At 42.0% G+C, this 21,136-nt stretch overlaps 1 protein-coding gene across 1 annotated transcript; it reads right to left on the bottom strand.

Annotated features, from left to right (window-relative positions):
* Nucleotides 1–1,982: 1,982 nt before the first annotated feature.
* On the bottom strand, nt 1,983–19,260 carry LOC134586164 (uncharacterized). Its single transcript, XM_063441667.1, has 10 exons — nt 19,176–19,260; nt 16,418–16,623; nt 15,660–15,812; nt 15,298–15,446; nt 13,212–13,352; nt 11,839–11,978; nt 10,050–10,160; nt 8,499–8,631; nt 7,602–7,708; nt 1,983–2,110 (listed from the first exon to the last, which is right to left on the bottom strand). Exons 2-10 carry the CDS (start codon nt 16,595–16,597, stop codon nt 1,983–1,985), a joined length of 1,242 nt encoding a protein of 413 aa, XP_063297737.1. The 5' UTR covers nt 16,598–16,623; nt 19,176–19,260.
* Between the last annotated feature and the right edge of the window lie 1,876 nt (nt 19,261–21,136).

Genomic DNA, 21,136 nt, shown 5'->3' with positions numbered 1-21,136 from the left:
GACGGCGATCCCACACTTACTGAACGCAGCCCGTAGTCTCATCCCGGGACACTGGAAACAACGCACGGCGCCGACAATCAGAGAGTGGATGACCAGAGTGGAGGACATCAGGCGCATAGAAGAGCTAATCCACTCCGCAACGGGACGCATACAACGCTACCACGAAGCGTGGTACCACTGGCTCCAATGGCTCGCCTCCACTGCAACAAACGCGGGGGCAGCACAACACCTGACAATAGAGGAAGATGCTGACGCCCTGGCGGACCCAGCTGGCGACGGTGCGGGAGCCGGGCCGTCCGCCCAACCAAACCAAGACGATCACGAAGAGCCGGAGCTGCCCCGCGTCCCGGGGGCGGGGGGGGGCTGGACTGGGGGCCCGGGACCGGACACCGCTCCCCCCTGTGGATCCTCTGCACCCTCCCCCCCTCTATGCCTACACCTACTCTCCTCCACACCTGCAATACCCTTACCCCACTAACCTGCAACCCCACCTCCTCCACAGCACACCCCACAACGAAGGACCCACCGCCACCATGCTGACCCACTCAGATAGAAACCCCCCCCCCCCCGCTCACTGGAGAGACCAACTACATGACACAACACTCACGAAAGACCCCCCAGGGCCTACAAATGTTGATTGTGAGACGGACCACCTCAACCAGACTACCCAAACGCCCAATACCCAGGACCACTATCCTACAATTTCAGACACCACCCAACCCTCACAACCCGGAACAGTGCCAGCCCGACTGAGACGCCCCCGATACTAGCCAGAGCACCAAACTGGACTGGACAGACTCCAAACAAATAGGTAACACTCGGCCAAAACCCAGAGACATCCCAAGGAAGCGACTATCAAGGACACGACCCCGGGGTAACGCACACACAGGACAAAACTACCTGACATACCCCTCGACCACTAAATGCACCTACTACTTGAAAACGGCCCCCCACTCCCCCCCACCCCATAGACCTCGAACAGACCTATCTAACAGGGACCCCAAGACCGTGCCTCCCTGCTGCCCGCAAATCCCCCCCACCTACTTCCGAACACAGTGTTCGGCTTGCCAAGACTACACCTGACCAATACAATGCAAACAAATATAGAAACCGCTGAAACCGCGACAAGAGGCGGCTTCCTAACACCTACTCCACCCAGTAGGCTACCTGTACTACGGGAATGCTACACACAGCAAGAAATGCATTTCGTACGACCTATAATGCACACTGTACGCACCCGTAGATTACAGCAAAATGTATACTTTATTGAATTGCCCAATGCTGCCATGCGACCTGCTATGTACACCTTTAGGCCGATGTTTAATGCCTGTTACGAGATGAATCACTAGCTCATGTATATGTGATGAAAGTTGGATGACAAACGTTGACCCCCCACTTCTCTTTTGTACCCCTCCCCCCTACAACAAAATTTTACAAAATAAAGAATGAAAAAAAAAAAAAAAAAAATGTGCCGTTTATTCTTATGCACTGCCATGCTTGTTATGCCTGTTATGTCTGTTACTATACAACTTGCAACTGCATCTAGCATGTACACACATGTAGACTGCAAGATCGAGACCTACCTAGCATGTTATTATATCTTTTGTATAAAAATTATAATTTTTCTATTCGTATACCTACTAACGCTGATACTTGCATGTCATATATCACTAGATAGTCTTACCACGTTTAAAAATGTTTAAAAAATGTGCTTTCACCTCAATGCCACATATGTATGAATCTGTGTTATTAATGTGATTATGTTTGCTGTTGTGGCAACGTATATCATTTTGTCAAACCACGCACAACAAAAATAAAGAATTCAAAAAAAATAAATAACTGTAAGTTGTTTCTTAAGATTTCTGTAAAAAACTATTTTATTTAAAAGGGTACATTGAGATTTAGGATAATGTCCAGTAAACCACCTATTTTGTTTTTTTTGTTTTAAAACTTGAATAATGTTAATTTCCTTTTAAGTTTAATTATTTAATTACCTTTTTTTTCCTCTTCTTTTTTGAGACTTTAAGTTTCCCACTTTGTTTTAGTATTTCTTTGAAGATGGCTGCAGGAATTTGTTCTATTACTCTAATTTTCAAACGTGGAAGTTTTCCTAAAGAAAACGGGTGAAAATATAACAGATGTATTCACTAAAATATTGATATCTTCATATATAAGCCTCCATACAATAATTTTGGATAAACTTTAAAAAACAAAAAAAAATGTACAATATAAAATTAAATATATAAAATATTAATATTAAAATATCATAACATATATCACATATATCAATACAGGGAGTGCAGAATTATTAGGCAAATTAGTATTTTGACCACATCATCCTCTTTATGCATGTTGTCTTACTCCAAGCTGTATAGGCTCGAAAGCCTACTACCAATTAAGCATATTAGGTGATGTGATGAAATGAGAGTGAGTCTTGATGGGCCAGATGAATGGGCCCGTGGCTGGATTGGTAAAGGGCAGAGAGCTCCAGTCCGACTCAGACGCCAGCAAGGTGGAGGTGGAGTACTGGTTTGGGCTGGTATCATCAAAGATGAGCTTGTGGGGCCTTTTCGGGTTGAGGATGGAGTCAAGCTCAACTCCCAGTCCTACTGCCAGTTTCTGGAAGACACCTTCTTCAAGCAGTGGTACAGGAAGAAGTCTGCATCCTTCAAGAAAAACATGATTTTCATGCAGGACAATGCTCCATCACACGCGTCCAAGTACTCCACAGCGTGGCTGGCAAGAAAGGGTATAAAAGAAGAAAATCTAATGACATGGCCTCCTTGTTCACCTGATCTGAACCCCATTGAGAACCTGTGGTCCATCATCAAATGTGAGATTTACAAGGAGGGAAAACAGTACACCTCTCTGAACAGTGTCTGGGAGGCTGTGGTTGCTTCTGCACGCAATGTTGATGGTGAACAGATCAAAACACTGACAGAATCCATGGATGGCAGGCTTTTGAGTGTCCTTGCAAAGAAAGGTGGCTATATTGGTCACTGATTTGTTTTTGTTTTGTTTTTGAATGTCAGAAATGTATATTTGTGAATGTTGAGATGTTATATTGGTTTCACTGGTAAAAATAAATAATTGAAATGGGTATATATTTGTTTTTTGTTAAGTTGCCTAATAATTATGCACAGTAATAGTCACCTGCACACACAGATATCCCCCTAAAATAGCTATAACTAAAAACAAACTAAAAACTACTTCCAAAAATATTCAGCTTTGATATTAATGAGTTTTTTGGGTTCATTGAGAACATGGTTGTTGTTCAATAATAAAATTAATCCTCAAAAATACTTGCCTAATAATTCTGCACTCCCTGTATATAAATAATTATTAAAATATTTTAAAAAATATGAAATAATTTGAAAAGTTTATCCCCCCCAAAAAATGAAATAATTTGAAAAGCTTATACAAAAATATTAAATCAAGGCCTTAGTTATTTGTTAAGAATTACTAACCACAATGGCATTCACGATTATAATCTATTTTGTTTTTCAAAATATTAACCTTTACATTTACTCACATGTGTTAATATCCCATAATACCTGTTTATAGTAAGTACAAGTGCACAATATATATGGGATTTGCAAAATGCTATAGCAACTACCATATACCCTGTAATGTGTTAAATCTTTTTACATCTGACCTGGTTGTTGAAATGCACCAATAAAGTTTGTCCATAAAAACTTCCCTGCTGTGGCCTGGATTTAATAAGCTTTCCAAATGATATCTTACTGCTAGAAATATTTTCCAAATGATTTATCTACAAAAATTCTCATAGACTTTAATTGTGACTTCTGTAGATAAATCCTATGGAAATGTTATCTCCCTGTATTGAATCATTTGAAAAGCATATTAAATCAAGGCCTATGGAGGAGGAGAGAAGTCTAGGCAGCCACTGCTCTGAATGGAGCCCAGACACATGATTGATCAGTAGTTCATAAAATTGATTCCCTAATGCGGAATTACCATATTTAAGGGCACCATTACCAAATTAGGAAGCTGCGTTTAGTGGATAGCTCCCTCATTTGGTTTCATTAAAGGCGGTTTGAAGTGGTCAGGGTAGTAGACAAATGTATGTGCAGTGTTTCAGCTTGAGACAGAAGAAAGGGAAGAGGGCTGGGGCTTGATGCCTGGCTCAGAAGGGTGGTAGGAGCTATTTGCAACCTTGATACTTTATCAAATTGATTTAAATTGTCTGCAAATTTTTGAAATGTGGTGTGTCTGAACTGCAAGAGGTGTCTGTGAAATGCATGGTGTGGTGTATACTGCATGGTGTGTGTCTGTGTACTTTATGGACTGTGTGAGTACTGCATGGAGTGTGTCTGTGTACTTTATGAACTGTGTGAGTACTGCATGGAGTGTGTCTGTGTACTTTATGGACTGTGTGAGTACTGCATGGAGTGTGTCTGTATACTTTATGGACTGAGTGTGTACGGCATGGAGTGTGTCTGTGTACTTTATGGACTGAGTGTGTACGGCATGGAGTGTGTCTGTGTACTTTATGGAGTGTGTTTGTGTACTTTATGGACTGTGTGTGTACTGCATGTAGTGTGTCTGTGTACTTTATGGACTGTGTGTGTACTGCATGGAGTGTGTCTGTGTACTTTATGAACTGTGTGAGTACTGCATGGAGTGTGTCTGTGTACTTTATGGACTGAGTGTGTACGGCATGGAGTGTGTCTGTGTACTTTATGGAGTGTGTTTGTGTACTTTATGGACTGTGTGTGTACTGCATGGAGTGTGTCTGTGTACTTTATGGAGTGTGTTTGTGTACTTCATGGACTGTGTGTGTACTGCATGGAGTGTGTCTGTGTACTTTATGAACTGTGTGAGTACTGCATGGAGTGTGTCTGTGTACTTTATGGACTGTGTGAGTACTGCATGGAGTGTGTCTGTGTACTTTATGGACTGTGTGTGTACTGCATGGAGTGTGTCTGTGTACTTTATGGACTGTGTCTGTACTGCATGGTGTGTGTCTGTGTACTTTATGGACTGTGTGTGTACTGCATGGAGTATATTTGTGTACTTTATGGACTGTGTGTGTACTGCATGGAGTGTGTCTGTGTACTTTATGGACTGTGTGTGTACGGCATGGAGTGTGTCTGTGTACTTTATGGAGTGTGTTTGTGTACTTTATGGACTGTGTGTGTACTGCATGTAGTGTGTCTGTGTACTTTATGGACTGTGTGTGTACTGCATGGAGTGTGTCTGTGTACTTTATGAACTGTGTGAGTACTGCATGGAGTGTGTCTGTGTACTTTATGGACTGAGTGTGTACGGCATGGAGTGTGTCTGTGTACTTTATGGAGTGTGTTTGTGTACTTTATGGACTGTGTGTGTACTGCATGGAGTGTGTCTGTATACTTTATGGACTGAGTGTGTACGGCATGGAGTGTGTCTGTGTACTTTATGGAGTGTGTTTGTGTACTTTATGGACTGTGTGTGTACTGCATGTAGTGTGTCTGTGTACTTTATGGACTGTGTGTGTACTGCATGGAGTGTGTCTGTGTACTTTATGAACTGTGTGAGTACTGCATGGAGTGTGTCTGTGTACTTTATGGACTGAGTGTGTACGGCATGGAGTGTGTCTGTGTACTTTATGGAGTGTGTTTGTGTACTTTATGGACTGTGTGTGTACTGCATGGAGTGTGTCTGTGTACTTTATGGAGTGTGTTTGTGTACTTCATGGACTGTGTGTGTACTGCATGGAGTGTGTCTGTGTACTTTATGAACTGTGTGAGTACTGCATGGAGTGTGTCTGTGTACTTTATGGACTGTGTGAGTACTGCATGGAGTGTGTCTGTGTACTTTATGGACTGTGTGTGTACTGCATGGAGTGTGTCTGTGTACTTTATGGACTGTGTCTGTACTGCATGGTGTGTGTCTGTGTACTTTATGGACTGTGTGTGTACTGCATGGAGTATATTTGTGTACTTTATGGACTGTGTGTGTACTGCATGGAGTGTGTCTGTGTACTTTATGGACTGTGTGTGTACTGCATGGAGTGTGTCTGTGTACTTTATGGACTGTGTGTGTACTGTATGGACTGTGTGTGTACTGTATGGAATGTATCTGAACTGAATAGAGTGGAGTGTGTCTGTGAATTGCACAGAGGGTGCACAAGTCTAATACTTTTTCTAAATAAAACATTCCTGCCCTAAAAGTTCTGTTTTTCTTTTTTTCTTTATGGCCCCTTCACCAGACTAGGTGGCTGAAAGTAATATAACGTGTTAATTAAAAAGTGCTCATGTAAAATAGCATACATGGTTTACCCATGGTTTACATGGTTTACCCAACAAAGTGATATTCTCCCACCTGTTAAAAGACCCCCCACAGGGCAAGCACAGAAAACACAGCACATGTAATGAAGCCCACGGAACAACGCAGAGGGGGAGTGGGCCTTGACAGGGCCAGAGAGTGGGCAGGGAAAATATTTAGGGGTGGGGCTTAGGGTAATGCAGAGTGGGGGTGGTCTAGGAGCAAGTTAAATAGCGGCCATCTTAAGAGAGGAGCCATTTTAACAGAATTTCACTCACCTGTTCTTTGTCCCACCCACCCTCCCTTTAGGTTTTGGTTGGGTTCCCGTTTGGTCACAGCGGCGGGAACAGGGCATGGTAAAGTCGGAAGTTGGCTGGAATTGGAAGTGGATAGGCCAAGTCCTAGGCCTGAGTAGGCCAGATGGATAAGAGTGTTGGTAGGTTCAAGCTCTTCGGTGGCTACGAACCTAGGGGGTAGGGGTGTCTGGGTACACCCCTACAGTAACGTTTGGTTGGGGCCTCTTTGGTAGGCCGTGTGTTATAAGTTAAATGTTATTGAAATGTTATTTATTGTTTAAGTGCTAGGGTCATTGTCAGGGGTATTGTACGGGGGGATAGTAACGAAATGTCAGAAATGACAATGACCCTAAATATGTTAATTTGTTTAAGATTTAATAAAAGCTGTGGACGTTATACTCCAACAGAATAACTGGTGTCTGAGTCTTATTAAAGGTAATTAAACTGAATAACGACAGTGCCTATGTCATGTGGTTTCTTTGGTAACCCCTTAATTGGTAACACTGACTATGGCAAGCAACCTTGGCACTCCAGATATTGTGGATTACATCTACCCTGATGCTTTGCCAGTATTCTGACTGTAAAAGCATTATGGGAGATGTAGTCCCCAACATTTGAAGTGTCGAAGGTTGCCTACCTCTGGAAGGAGTATAGGAATGGAGAGACTGATCAGATAACTGCAATGCTAGCAATAAAGCTAGTGTCCAAAAGGAGATTTGCCCTACTTGGGGAACCCCACTTAAGAAAAGCAAATGACAGGAGAGTGAAGGCAGAGCACAGGAGGACCGGAGGTGGGTGTTACAAAACAAAAAACATCTATGAAGGTGAGAACATGATTGCGCTAGATGGCAGCTGAGATGATAAGGATTTGAATATGTTGCATTGAATACATGTCTATCTGTGATACATGATGTAGTCAGTGCATTTGGGGAGGATTGACGTTAAAGTTACGCTGTCAGGACAGGTTCACTTTAAATACAATCAATCACCCTGGTATTTGATCGTCTTGTTAATGTGTTAATAACAATAAAATACTTGTATTCCTTTCGGTCAGTGCTTCCAGGATATCATTGGCTGCTAGTTGGCCCAAGCAGTTGTCATCCAGATTGAGTTCTGAGAGCTGCTCCGAGTAGCGGATCAGACTGGAATAAAGAAAACAATACAGAAGATCACAACAGATCTCTCATTCTTTATATCCATTCATTTAGTTTACGCTAATCTTTCCTTTACTACTTAGCCCTCCTTTCTCTGCTAATGGTTTCTTTACAACATATTAAGTCGTGATTGAAATTCACATCTATAGCTCCTGACAGGTTTAGAAACTTACACCAGTACTCTGCTAAAAATACAATACATTAGGGAGTGATGTCACACTGTGACACAAATGCCCCAATTTCTATTTAACCCCTTAAGGACCAAACTTCTGGAATAAAAGGGAATCATGACATGTCACACATGTCATGTGTCCTTAAGGGGTTAAAGGCCTCTGATATATGTCCTTCTACAAGGTAGCTATCAGTCCTGGAGGCCCTAATAATAGCGTGTGCTAGGTTGTACTGTGACATAACCATCAGATATCTTCTTACAACAAGGACAAGTGGCACAGAAGCAGAAAAAACATAGCTAACGTTTGGCAATTATGACTTGATGGTAACTGTAAGTACAGTCAATTCACACTTCAGTTAAAAGACCTGCCAGTATAAAATACATAGTCTATAGAAAGACACCAAAGAACAATTGGATCCAGAAGGATATCCCAGGTAAAAACACGATATAATGGGATATACTTACAAAATAGAACTAGCTGAGTAACATTCATTCATCAAATGACAAGGTGAATGTATTGACATGGTCTGTTACAGTACAAACAATGAGTCCCCCACCCGTTGTTGCAATGGGTAAGACGGAATCCTATGGTTATCGAGCGCTTACCAGCTCAGTAACTGGGTAAATTCAAGCACTCTGATTTCTCCTTCTTTTCCTCTTGAATCAATCCCATTATCAGCCAGATGGAGCTTGCTCACCCATGGCCCTGGCACACAGACAGCTTTTTGCTTCTTCTTTCCTAGAAGTTATTACAGGTTATGAACAATCTGTTGTTGATATCCTTTGTTTGCTGCTTGTCCTTAACTGCCCCGGGAGAGACATTCCGATACACACAAGGAATGAGATGAACAGAGTCGAAAAAAAGTATTACAATAAACTGCACGAACAATGAACATGTACAAAGACAACGTGTGCCATAGTATGTGAAGGAATAGCTTGAAGCACAAAGAAAAATATACAGCATGGTAACACTCACAGCCTTATTGTGATTTGAGAGAGCTGAATTTAAAAGGAAGGGTATAGAGCACTGCAGGAGGATACAGTATGTTTTCAATTCTTCATCTCACAGAGGTTACTCAAAAAAACATGAATAGTAGTCAATTAAAAGATGACAAAACTAAGGCCAAATGAGATGTTTCGAACAAATTATCCAATATATCTAGAGGTATGGCTTGACTGTTTTGGCCTCAAACGGACACTGTAGGCTCCCAGACCACTTCAGCGGTGGCTATCTATCACACAGCCACTGGTGGTGCTTCCAGAAGTTTCATGGAGAAACAACGCTGGAAGTCCTTACACTTTGAAACACCCCAGTGTCATGAAAACCCCATAGGAAATCATCCCTTCAGTGAAAATGTGCATTAGGTTTCCAGACCACCTGGACGTTGGTCGAGTAGGTCCCCAATCCATCGGCGATAAGTCGGATAAGTGAGAATAAGGTTTTTAACCATTTATTTGCTAGTTGGGAGGGGTTGTGGAGGCAGAGGGGTATTTCAGTGTTAGGAATACAGATTTGTATTCCTAACACTATAGTATTCCTTCAGTTTAGCAATTCAGAGTTTAATTTACAACAATCTGTAGTTTAGAGAATAACACCGTTATAGGAGGCACATGTGCAGCAAAACAACCATGTGCACTAGTCTCTATGACACGATATGATTAAACTTGCAGAGTTTTACTCAGCTATTTTACCAGAAGTGCCTCTAGTGGTTGTAAGGGTGACAGATACTAGATGCCTTTACAACGTAAACATTTACCATGCCTGCAGAACGGCAATGCTTTCACTTGTAAGGAATGCTTTCATGGCACCCCAAACTACTTCATTAAGATAAAATGGCCTGGGTGCCTAAAGGGTCACTTTAATTATAGACAGACATCCTGATATTCAAGCACAGCACCAAAAATATGGGAAACACAAAGAATGATACCGTTAACACTGGAACCTGTGCACAGCTAGTGAAACCAGTGGATTTATATCACCAAAACAAGTATTCTAGAACTCAAGGCTTGTACAGGAGTCTAGACTGGTATGTAGCCCTCACTTGATGGGAAAATAAAGGCACTGATACCCACTTCCTGTGTTCCAGACATGATGAAAACAGCAATCATTGGGCTATGGTTCTTAGATAATGTTGAAAATAATTCTACATTGATTACCTTTTCTTTTGCCCTTCTTTTTTCCAATGCTCTTTTCCAGTTTATTTTTAGGTTGAGCTGTATTTGCAGAGTGTCCAGAGACTGCTGTGTGAATGCCGACACTTTGATCTGCTGCTCAGAAAGAACGAGTCAGTGATACATAACATATTTATCTATATATACACGCAGCGTGTTAGGTAGTTAGACATGCACTAAATGTGGATTGGTAAGTTTTTATCTGAGGTTATACTTTCTCCAGGACAGAAAATCAGTCTAATGCTTCCTTAAATACTCAAACTGTAACAGGGGTACATTACAGAATACGCGATGTTACTCTAGGTTGTGAATCATGGGTCCATCAAAGTTAGTGCAGCATTATTATTATTATTGACGTTTATATAGCGCCAACGTATACCGCAGCGCTTTACGATATTGTAAAAGGGAAATTTAACAATAAATGAGACTATTACAAAATGTTAGAGGAACAATAGGTAGATGAGGACCCTTCTCAAACAAGCATACAGTCTAGAGGCATGAGGACAAACAGAAGATTGATGGGCCTTACATAGTAAGTAGTGAGCACTCACATCCCTCCAGGACTTCGGATCCATAATCCAGTTCAAAAGATATTGTTACTAGTGAGAGTTTTGCACAGCTGACTATACGTTAGGTATAGGTTGTGCTGTTTATTTCTTAAAAACCTCACTAGTTTTTATTTGATTTAACTATACATGCAGTGCTGGGCACGGAATTTAAATTAGTTTAAATGGAATCTCCAGTGCCAGGAAAACAATCCGTTTTCCTGGCACTGGAGGTTCCCCCTCCCTCCCACCCCCCAATCCCCGGTTACTGAAGGGGTGAAAACCTCTTCAGTCACTTACCTGAGGCACCTCGTCGCTGTCTCCTTCAGTGACTTACCTGAGGCACCTCGTCGCTGTCTCCTTCAGTGACTTACCTGAGGGACCTCGTCGCTGTCTCCTCCTCCGCGCCGCTCCTCCTACTGTCTCCGTTGGCCGGTGGGCGAGACTGATCCCGCCCACTGGCCGGGGAGACCTAATGCGCATGCGCGCCAATGCCGCGCATGCGCATTAGCACTCCCCATAGGAAAGCATTGAAAAATAATTTCAATGCTTTCCTATGGGGAAATGAGCGACGATGGAGGTCCTCACACAGCGTGAGGGCGTCCAGCGACGCTCTAGCACAGGAAATCTTTGCTATGACTCAGGAAGTGACCTCTAGTGGCTGTCTAGTAGACAGCCACTAGAGGTGGAGTTAACCCTGCAAGGTAATTATTGCAGTTTATAAAAAACTGCAATAATTACACTTGCAGGGTTAGGAGTAGTGGGAGTTGGCACCCAGACCACTCCAATGAGCAGAAGTGGTCTGGGTGCCTGGAGTGTCCCTTTAACATATTCATTCACATGTGCATTTACGGCACCGTTGATGGAATGTGCACACATGGCGTTTCTGCGTAGATGTCTGAGTGAGTGTGAGGACAACATGAGTCATCACGGGGTGTGAAAGTCACCTGTAATGCGGGGGTGCATCAGCACTATATGATTTTTCTTTTACTAAATTCCACTGTTTTTTCCCTCTGCTACAGTGATTACTGCAGTGACAGAACAAAGAACTGTCACTTTTAGGGTCACTGCTGGGTCTTTTGCTCTTCATATGTTGGCACAAGGAATGTCAGAGTCTTCGACAAAGCTGCCGTTGGATGGCCAAAATAGAGTGCATTGACACTATTTTGCTTCATTGTCCCCATAGACATGCAAAGATATTTGGTTTAAGAAAAATAGAGAAATCTTACCTTCCAGGATCTGACGGGCCAGATTAGTGGCCGCATCCACTTTCTCCTCTGAAACCTGGCTCTGGGCGTACTCTGCAATAACTGTAATAAGATCCACAGCCCCAGAACATTCCAAGTCATTTCCATCCAGGTACAGTTCACTACAAGAATAATAGTTTATCCTGATGTGGATAACAAGTATACAACACAACTTGGGTAAAGGAAATGTCATACTGACTGCATTAAATCTAGAGCTCCTTATACTGTACTTATTTAAAGTGGCTTTGTCACCTCTAGCTTACCTTTCTCCGATTGTTTCCTCGTCTCTTCCCCTTTCCCAATCTGTTCTTCTTTTCTTCATTTCTGATCTATTTCTCTTTTGTCTTTACGCTTGACAATTGTGACAAATGGATGGAGCTTAAAGGAACACTATAGTCACCTAAATTAGTTTAGCTAAATAAAGCAGTTTTAGTGTATAGATCATTCCCCTGCAATTTCACTGCTCAATTCACTGTCATTTAGGAGTTAAATCACTTTGTTTCTGTTTATGCAGCCCTAGCCACACCTCCCCTGGCTATGATTGACAGAGCCTGCATGGAAAAAAAACTGGTTTCACTTTCAAACAGATGTAATTTACCTTAAATAATTGTATCTCAATCTCTAACTTGAACTTTAATCACATACAGGAGGCTCTTGCAGGGTCTAGCAAGCTATTAACATAGCAGGGGATAAGAAAATCTTAATTAAACAGAACTTGCAATAAAGAAAGTCTAAATATGGCTCTCTTTACAGGAAGTGTTTATGCGGGGAGGTGTGACTAGGGTTCATAAACAAAGTGATTTAACTCCTAAATGGCAGAGGATTGAGCAGTGAGGCTGCAGGGGCATGTTCTATACACCAAAACTGCTTCATTAAGTTAAAGTTGTTCAGGTGACTATAGTGTCCCTTAAAGGCAAGCTCCACTTCCTTTGGCAAGCTAACTTCCCTACAATACTCACCTCTATCCTTGTCTTCCTCAGTTACCTTGCAAGATTTGCGAGCACCGCGCATGCCCAGTAACATTTGGCTTACTGGGCATGCGTGGCTACGGCCGTCTCCAAAGTGCTCCCCTGTTGCATACTGTGGGCAAGAGAAGGCAATGATGTTATCTTACATCACTGCCAGCAATTAGAAGAAAGCTAACCCATAAAGAAACTGCTTGAGAAGGAGATCTGTTTAATCTTTTGCAATATACCAAAGGGAAGCAAATGCTGGAATATATAAAGGTTTTCAAATGTAATTGATCATCTTCCTGCTGTTTTCTCATTGTATATGTCAGACATGCAGCATTAACATCCTTTCCATAACATAAATATATACAATCACTCAAAGTAAACATTATATAAATGCATTACCTTACAGCTGTCTCTGCTAGCACATTGCCGAGAAGCTTACCGCTGGCAGGACCTAAGTTACAGTAACACAGACTTAGAGATACCACCTTCTTGTTTCCTTCAAGCCCATCAACCAGGCCTTGGACTCCTTCATCGTGCAAACTAAAAAACAAAACAAAATGTTATAGATGGGCTGAAATAAATTGTTATATATGTTTTGGTGTGTAGATCATGCCCCTGCAGTCTCACTGCTCAGTTATCTGCCATTTAGGAGTTAAATCCCTTTGTTCATGCAGCCTAGCCACACCTTCCTGCACGTGACTTACACAGCCTTCCTAACACTTCCTGTAAAGAGCCATCTAATGTTGATACTTCCTTTATTGTAAATACATTTAATAATAAATTTACAGAGCAGGAGATAAAAACTTTTAAAGTAAGTTACATCTGATTGAAAGTAAAACCATTTTTTTTTTCATGCAGACTGTGTCAGTCACAGCCAGGGGAGGTGTGGCTAGAGATGCATTATAACTCTTAAATGGCAGAGAATTGAGCAGTGAAACTTCAGAGGCATGATCTATACACTAAAACTGCTTCATTAAGATCATTTTTTTGCTGACTATAGTTTCCCTTTAAGCTTATCCATTAGATCAGGGGTTCCCAACCCAGTCCTCAAGTAACCCCTAGAAGTCCAGGATTTAGGAATTACCCTGTTGTGTCGAAAGTGTTTTTTTTTTCTTTTTCTAAAAACACCTTAGACACAACTGGGTAATCCCTAAATCCTTAACTGCTAGGGGGAACTTGAGGACTGGGTTGGGAACAACTGCATTAGATACACAACTGCCAGACAATCACACCAGCTCCCTTGCCTGTGCAGTATTCACATATTTCATGTGTGGGTAGTGTGAGGTAAAGCATGGACCAATAATTTCCAGATACATTTTTTGAGAGTGTACACATTAGCTGATACATCATTTACACTGTCCCAAATTGCACACAAATATGGACACCATAAGCACTACGCTTACAATCCAACAAAATTACTCTCTTGAAATCACTAAATTCATGGACTGACTCAACTGGATCTATCATTTGCTGGCTTTTAATTAATGTTGGATATAATATTGGCTGGGAAAATGAGGCAAACAAAATGTACCTAGATTTTGTAGGAAATATCTCAGATGGACAATTGCATCAGACAATATTTGGAATAAGAACTTAAAATCGATAATTACAACCAGTAGCTAAAGGGGTCTACCATAGCAAGACTGTTCTAATTCCCTCCTATGCCGTCAATATTAACTTTACACAAAAATACAGTAGAAATCTGCTCTTTGGTAGATTCAGGACAGAGCACCAAGGCAAGTGCACCCATGAGCTTCCCGATAGGTGTCTGCCTTTAATTTTTTATGTACCTCCCCACTTGTTGCAGTGTCTCTGCTGGAGAAATTGGGAAAAAGCTGGGTGCCACATATATGTATATAAACCCCAACATGCAAAGTGTGACCTTAGAGGTGTGTTACTGGTCCTTAAAGGTGGCCAGGCTTCACATAGAACAGAATGACAGAAAAGCCAGTAACAAAGATAATCAAAACAGTATAATTGGGTTATTGGGTCAAGGAGAATCCACAACAGGGCACTGTGCATTTGGACATTTTCACTTTTACGGGCTGGGGCATTATTGCAATAAGCACACCCCCAAGACATGATGGGGAGGTGAAAATGGTGAGAATTGGTGTCAGTGACGTCATGGTGCCGGTTCGTGTGCCACATCATTAAAAGGGGTGTGGGCACAGCAGCTGGCGTCAGAGAGACAAGAAAAATGGCGGTCTACTGTACCAGAGCGCCATGTGACCAGAGGACCTGCAAGGTATGTTTGCCTTCATTTTTTTGTTAATTCAGATTTTGATATGCTAGAATTAAAAAATTATGGCCTAACCCTAAGAGTGTATTTTTTTTTTTTTTAAATTATGTTGCACTGCAATTAAATAATCTCTCAGTGTCCCTCCCAAGATAGTGCTTGATATCCGCATACTATGATAAATGCATGATTGAAATTGCAAGTCATTTATTTTGACACTAATACTGCATATATTTGCCAAAGTTTTACTCATTGTAATCCAAAGAAATAGACGTTAATTGGCTGTATTTGATTGCTCTTCCCAGACGTTGTGATGACCACACATCAATGCTGCAATCTATAGCGTCCAGTTTGCAAAATGGATAACATGTTCTTCCATTCAACTCCAGCAAGATCGCCTGGGGGCAAATCAAATCCAAGAAAGACTTAAAAGGCTTATTGCAGACAATATTCTGACCATGTAAACTTTAACTACAGTTTATTAATCTTGTTATGCTTTTACGATCTACAGTACAAACAAAGAAACATCAGATTTGTCCAATGTGACTATGTTCTGGTTTGTTAGGATCTTGATTATATTCTATATCTTTCTTTTAGAACTGCATACTTACAAGACTGGCAACGTCCTGGTTACTGAGAGGGATCCCCCAGATATGGAACTCAGTTCCCAACATGTACCGCTCATCCCTTATTGTCCTCAGCAGGGGCTGCAGAAGGACTGGAGGGGTGTCCTCTGGTGGATTTTCTAGGCATGACAGGATGATCTGTAGATATGCACATGTATTATTCTCGCAGTCAGATCTTTACGACAATTACAGCTTTGCAAAGCTGGTAGTCTATATGATTTGCTATTCTTTAGTGCAGGAGTTCCCAACCCAGTCCTCAAGTACCCCCTACCAGTCCAGGATTTAGGGATTACCCTGTTGTGTCTAAAGTGTGTATTTTTTTTTTTTTTACTTTTTCTAAAAACACCTTATACACAACTGGGTAATCCCTAAATCTAGGACTGGTAGTGGGTACTTAAGGACTGGGTTGGGAACCACTGCTTTAGTGGAATATATACAGAGGCTGAAGATAAATAAAAGACAAACATTTTGTGATTTGACATTCTAAACCTTCACAGTGCTTGACTTCATATGGTGAATACAGATATTAAAACATATTTGTAAGTGTAAAAAGAATACTCAAGAAAGTCATCAGTTTAATTCTCTCTCGTCCCTACTGCCAGTCTAGAGAGCTACTTTAAAAAAAAGCGAAATATTTTAGCTAAAAAAGGTTGGTTTTTTTTTTAGCCTGGAGATCGCGCATTATTGTCCTTTTTTATCTGCAGCATTCCTATAATGATAACATAAAAAAAGAACAGAAATACCTTTACATAGCGCGTCTCTGTTTGAATGCATTTTTTGAGGGCTCGTGCAATGGTAGGACTGGCCAGGGACTGGGCCCCTGAACAATGATTCTCATATGTCTTTAGAAACCTCTTCAGGACCGTTTTGTTCACCTCTTTACTTTCTTTACCTTTTTTCTTTTTGTTCTTTTTCTCCGGCATGGCCTCTATCCTACCATCCCCTGCGGCTTTAACAGACAAGTATTAAGAAACATTGTGACCTTTTATTAGAGTGTATGATATTGTATGTACTATATTTTTACATCGTTCCGTCCGGTGCCTATATATTTCACAATACACTGCAGAAAATGTTCAGTATAGCCCTGCTTTGTAGGAGCTAAATTAGAAATGATTAGGGGAGAAGGTCCTTGTAAGGTTTGTTGCGAACGTTCACGGGCCTCCCTTTCAGGCTTAGTTACCATGATAAACTGCTTAGGGTCATCTCCCCACAATCACGGAGGTTATACACCAGAGGAAGCCTATTAATATTCTGTTTTCGCTACAAACAAGTGTAGCTCGTGAATTCTTACATTTACACAGCAGTAAAATGAAAATGTTATACATTTTGGAAATAAAACAAAAACATATCGCCAGCATTTGACAAAGAATATTAGTATGCTAACAGCAAACACACGACTCGTTTAAGAGTTGTTCTTTAAAGGGTTACTGTAAAAACTGTTTCCAAGTCCAAGTACCAAGACTACTTCAATTGATTTAAAGTGGTCATGGTGCATGAGGTCTGTATGTGCAGTACAGTATTTTGCTTTGAAACTCTGCATATACAGAGATTAACCCCTTAGTAGCAGGAACAAAATTCTCAGCAAAATTGGCATCTGGGACGAGCACACAGGCACCTGATAGCTAATGGCGTAACAGTACCCCCCTTTTCTCCCTCTGCTTCCTCTGTCCCCCACTCTGCTTGTCTTCCCTCTCTAGCAAGGGGGGAGTAGCATCAGTCGAGGAGAATCAGGATCTATAGCAAACTGGATTATCCCATGCCTATAATCTTGCTGACTTGGCCTATTACGTCACTATTGGTGTTAAGTGCAGGAGAAATGCGATGACGGAGGTGCTATAGGTCTAGCCCCAAGTCATAGCAGGAGCCATGACACAATGTCACAATGTCTATTGGCCCTTGTACTCCAGGAGCCCAGAGAGAGTCCTCTTTCACTGAGAGCTCCCTAAGGATGTGGACAGCATCTAGAGTTAAATCCCTCTAGGCCTGGCTCCCAACCCAGGAAGAGAGCCGTGGACCACGGCAGCATCAGGATCAGAGTGGGCAGCAAGGGAGGTACGTTGTATATTCTTCGTATTAAAGAAATATTGTAGTGTTAGAAATACAAAACTGCTAACTTTTGTAACCCCTTCAGCAAATAAACAGGGTGCATTTGTGAAGTGGTATTATGGAGGTTTTACCATTACCATTCTGCCACTGATCTGAAGAGATTATGCATAGTTCGAACCAAATTTTAATACCTAACATTACTCTATGATAGAGTAACATAGAGAAGCGTAAAGGAGCAGTTACGTACCATGAGGCGAGGGGGGAATCAGGAATGCCCCAGCAGGTGACAAGCAGGAGAGGTGTGCTGTGCAGGCCTGTCCCACCTGTCACTCTTTGTAGCATGGCAGCACATGACACAGCTGGTCGATTTCATTATCCTCTACCCCGGTCTATCAGGGAGGAAGCTGTCTCACTGATACTGGCAGCGGGGAAGGCGTTACATACCACCGACACCTGCAACATGTTAAATGCAGTAGAAAGGAGTCCTGCTTCTCCACTCACTAGACACCAGGGACTGCCATACTTCGACTCTTCCCCACCAGTGCCCATTCGGGTTAGCAGGAAGTTTAAAGGATTATGTGCCTATTTCTGTGTGTTACTGTGGGGTTCTGTGACTATAACTGCGTGTGACTGTTAGCTTGTGACTGTGTGCATGTATGAAACTGTGTGTCTGTGTTGGACTGTGTGCATGTGGGCGTGGCTGTATGTGACAGTGTATGTATGTGACTGTGTGTGTGACCATGTGATACTGCATGTGTATGACTGTGTATCTGACTGTCTGCAACTGTGTGTGTGTGTGTGTGAATGTGACAGTGTGGCTGTATCTTTGTGATTGATTGATTGATTGTGTGTGTGTGACTGCACGTTGCTGTGTCCATATGATTATGTGTGACAGTTTGCATCTATGTGTATTTGTGAGACTGTGTTTCTAGGTATATGTTTCTGTAAGTGATGGTGTGTGTCTGTGTATGAGTGTATTTGATATGAGTGTGTCCATGTTTGTATGTGAGTGCATGTATCATTTCTTGTCTATACATGTCACTGTGTATGTATGTGAGGAAATACCTAGCCATTCCAACATGACATTAGCCTTCAAACCTCCTATCCAGCAAAGCCACACTGAGTATGATGCAAGACCTACTCCTCTGCAACTCCTTGCATCCTCAGCCAGTCATGAGGTTTTCTTTGGATCATAACACTACTACTGGTGGCTATGAATGATAGGAATGCACATGCTATCATGCACACTCAGATTAGCAGGATTCAGCAATGCATGTTTGTAAATCACACCTCCTCCCCTTCATTCCTCAATACTAAACTATACATTGTGTTAACTATTTCAGTGTACACAAACCACAACTTATTTAGAGGACCTCTAAAGTTCAAGGGCTGTGGGAATAGAGTGTACACAAAACCACAACTTATTCTAAGGCTTACATTATATACATTTACTACCTGAGTGAAGATATACCCACAACACTTGGGAGAAGATTCAGGGTTTGGCTTTAGAATGCTGTTGCTATGACAGCTGAAAACTTCCCTTCTGTACAGTCTTTCACAGGGCTTGTGGGCGGGGATTGTTAAATTAACACGCCCCCACCAGGATCACCACGCCTCTTAGTGTTGCTGTGTAAATCCTGAATTGATATGAATACTCCAGCCAGATGCACATAGTACATGTGTGTTATAGTCCATGTATGTTATAGTCCATGTGTGTTATAGTCCATGTATGTTATAGTCCATCTGTGTTATAGTCCATGTGTGTTATAGTCCATGTATGTCATAGTCCATGTGTGTTATAGTCCATGTGTGTTATAGTCCATGTGTGTCATAGTCCATGTGTGTTATAATCCATGTGTGTTATAGTCCATGTGACATGTAATTAATTCAGCGTGACATGTAATTAACCCGCCAGTGGCAGTGCTATGTAAACATGGCACTTGGGACAGAATTCCAAAGCACGCATGTGCTAGTATGGCATTCCTGTGCAGATGTCTAAGCTTAAAGAACCACGCACACACGTAAAGCACTTCAGCTTTCTGTATATGGAGTGTCCCCGAGGTCAAATATACCCGGCTTGCCCCTCCCCCCCCCCCCCCCCCCCCCCCCAAACCAGATACCTCAAAGCAGTGCCCACCATTCATATTTACAAAGAGTTTGGTGTATGTGACTGAAGGGGTGAATGCCACTAGTTTGGGGTGTGGTTGAATGGGTGAGTGCGACTAGTTTGGGGTATGGTTAGATTGTGGATGTGAATAGTTTGGGGGATGGTTGGATAGTGAATGTGACTAGTTTGGGGTATGGTTAGATTGGGGATGTGACTAGTTTGGGGTATGGTTAGATTGGGGATGTGACTAGTTTGGGGTATGGTTAGATTGGGGATGTGATTAGTTTGGGGTATGGTTAGATTGGGGATGTGACTAGTTTGGGGTATGATTGGATGGTGAATGCGACTAGTTTGGGGTATGGTTAGATTGGGGATGTGACTAGTTTGGGGTATGGTTGGATGGTGAATGTGACTAGTTTGGAGTATGGTTAGATTGGGGATGTCACTAGTTACGGGTATGGTTAGATTGGGGATGTGACTAGTTTGGGGTATGGTTGGATAGTGAATGTGACTTGTTAGGGGTATGGTTAGATTGGGGATGTGACTAGTTTGGGGTATGGTTGGATAGTAAATGTGACTAGTATGGGGTATGGTTAGATTGTGAATTCGACTAGTTTGGAGTATGGTTGGATTGTGAATGTGACTAGTTTGGGGTATGGTTGGATAGTAAATGTGACTAGTATGGGGTATGGTTAGATTGTGAATGTGACTAGTTTGGAGTATGGTTGGATTGTGAATGTGATTAGTTTGGGGTATGGTTGGATGGTGAATGTGACTAGTTTGGGGTATGGTTGGATGGTGAATGTGACTAGTTTGGGGTATGGTTGGATGGTGAATGTGACTAGTTTGGGGTATGTTTGGATGGATGAGACTAAGTGAGTTACTGGATAATAAGTGGGGCAGGGCTGTGAGAGTGGTGTGTGTGTGTGGCGTTGCGTGAGGGTGGGAAGCTACTGGTATGATGTGCGTATGTGGGGTTTATGAGGGTAGGCTACTTCTAGTATTGTATGTTTCTCAGGATGCTGCTAGTGAGGTCGAATGTGTGTGTGTGGGGGGGGGGGCTTCTTGTAGAGTTGTATTGTAAAGTGAACTATCTGTAGGGAGCATTTGGAAGGTATAGGGGATGTAGGGTATATTTTGAGGGATGGGGCCTATAGAGTGTTTGTGATGATAGGAGCTGTGGATGTGTTTGGGAGGCATAGCAGCTGTATGGTATGTTTTGGGGGAAATGGGCTGTAGGGTATGTTTGGGGAGGAAATCGGACCTGTATTGTTTATACGTGGGGGACAAGCACATTCTGTCTGATGCC

The sequence above is a fragment of the Pelobates fuscus genome, chromosome 2 (assembly GCF_036172605.1).
Source record: "Pelobates fuscus isolate aPelFus1 chromosome 2, aPelFus1.pri, whole genome shotgun sequence".
NCBI lineage: Eukaryota > Metazoa > Chordata > Amphibia > Anura > Pelobatidae > Pelobates > Pelobates fuscus.
The sequence above is the reverse complement of the archived record's forward strand: the minus strand, read 5'-3'. Positions and strand labels throughout refer to the sequence as shown.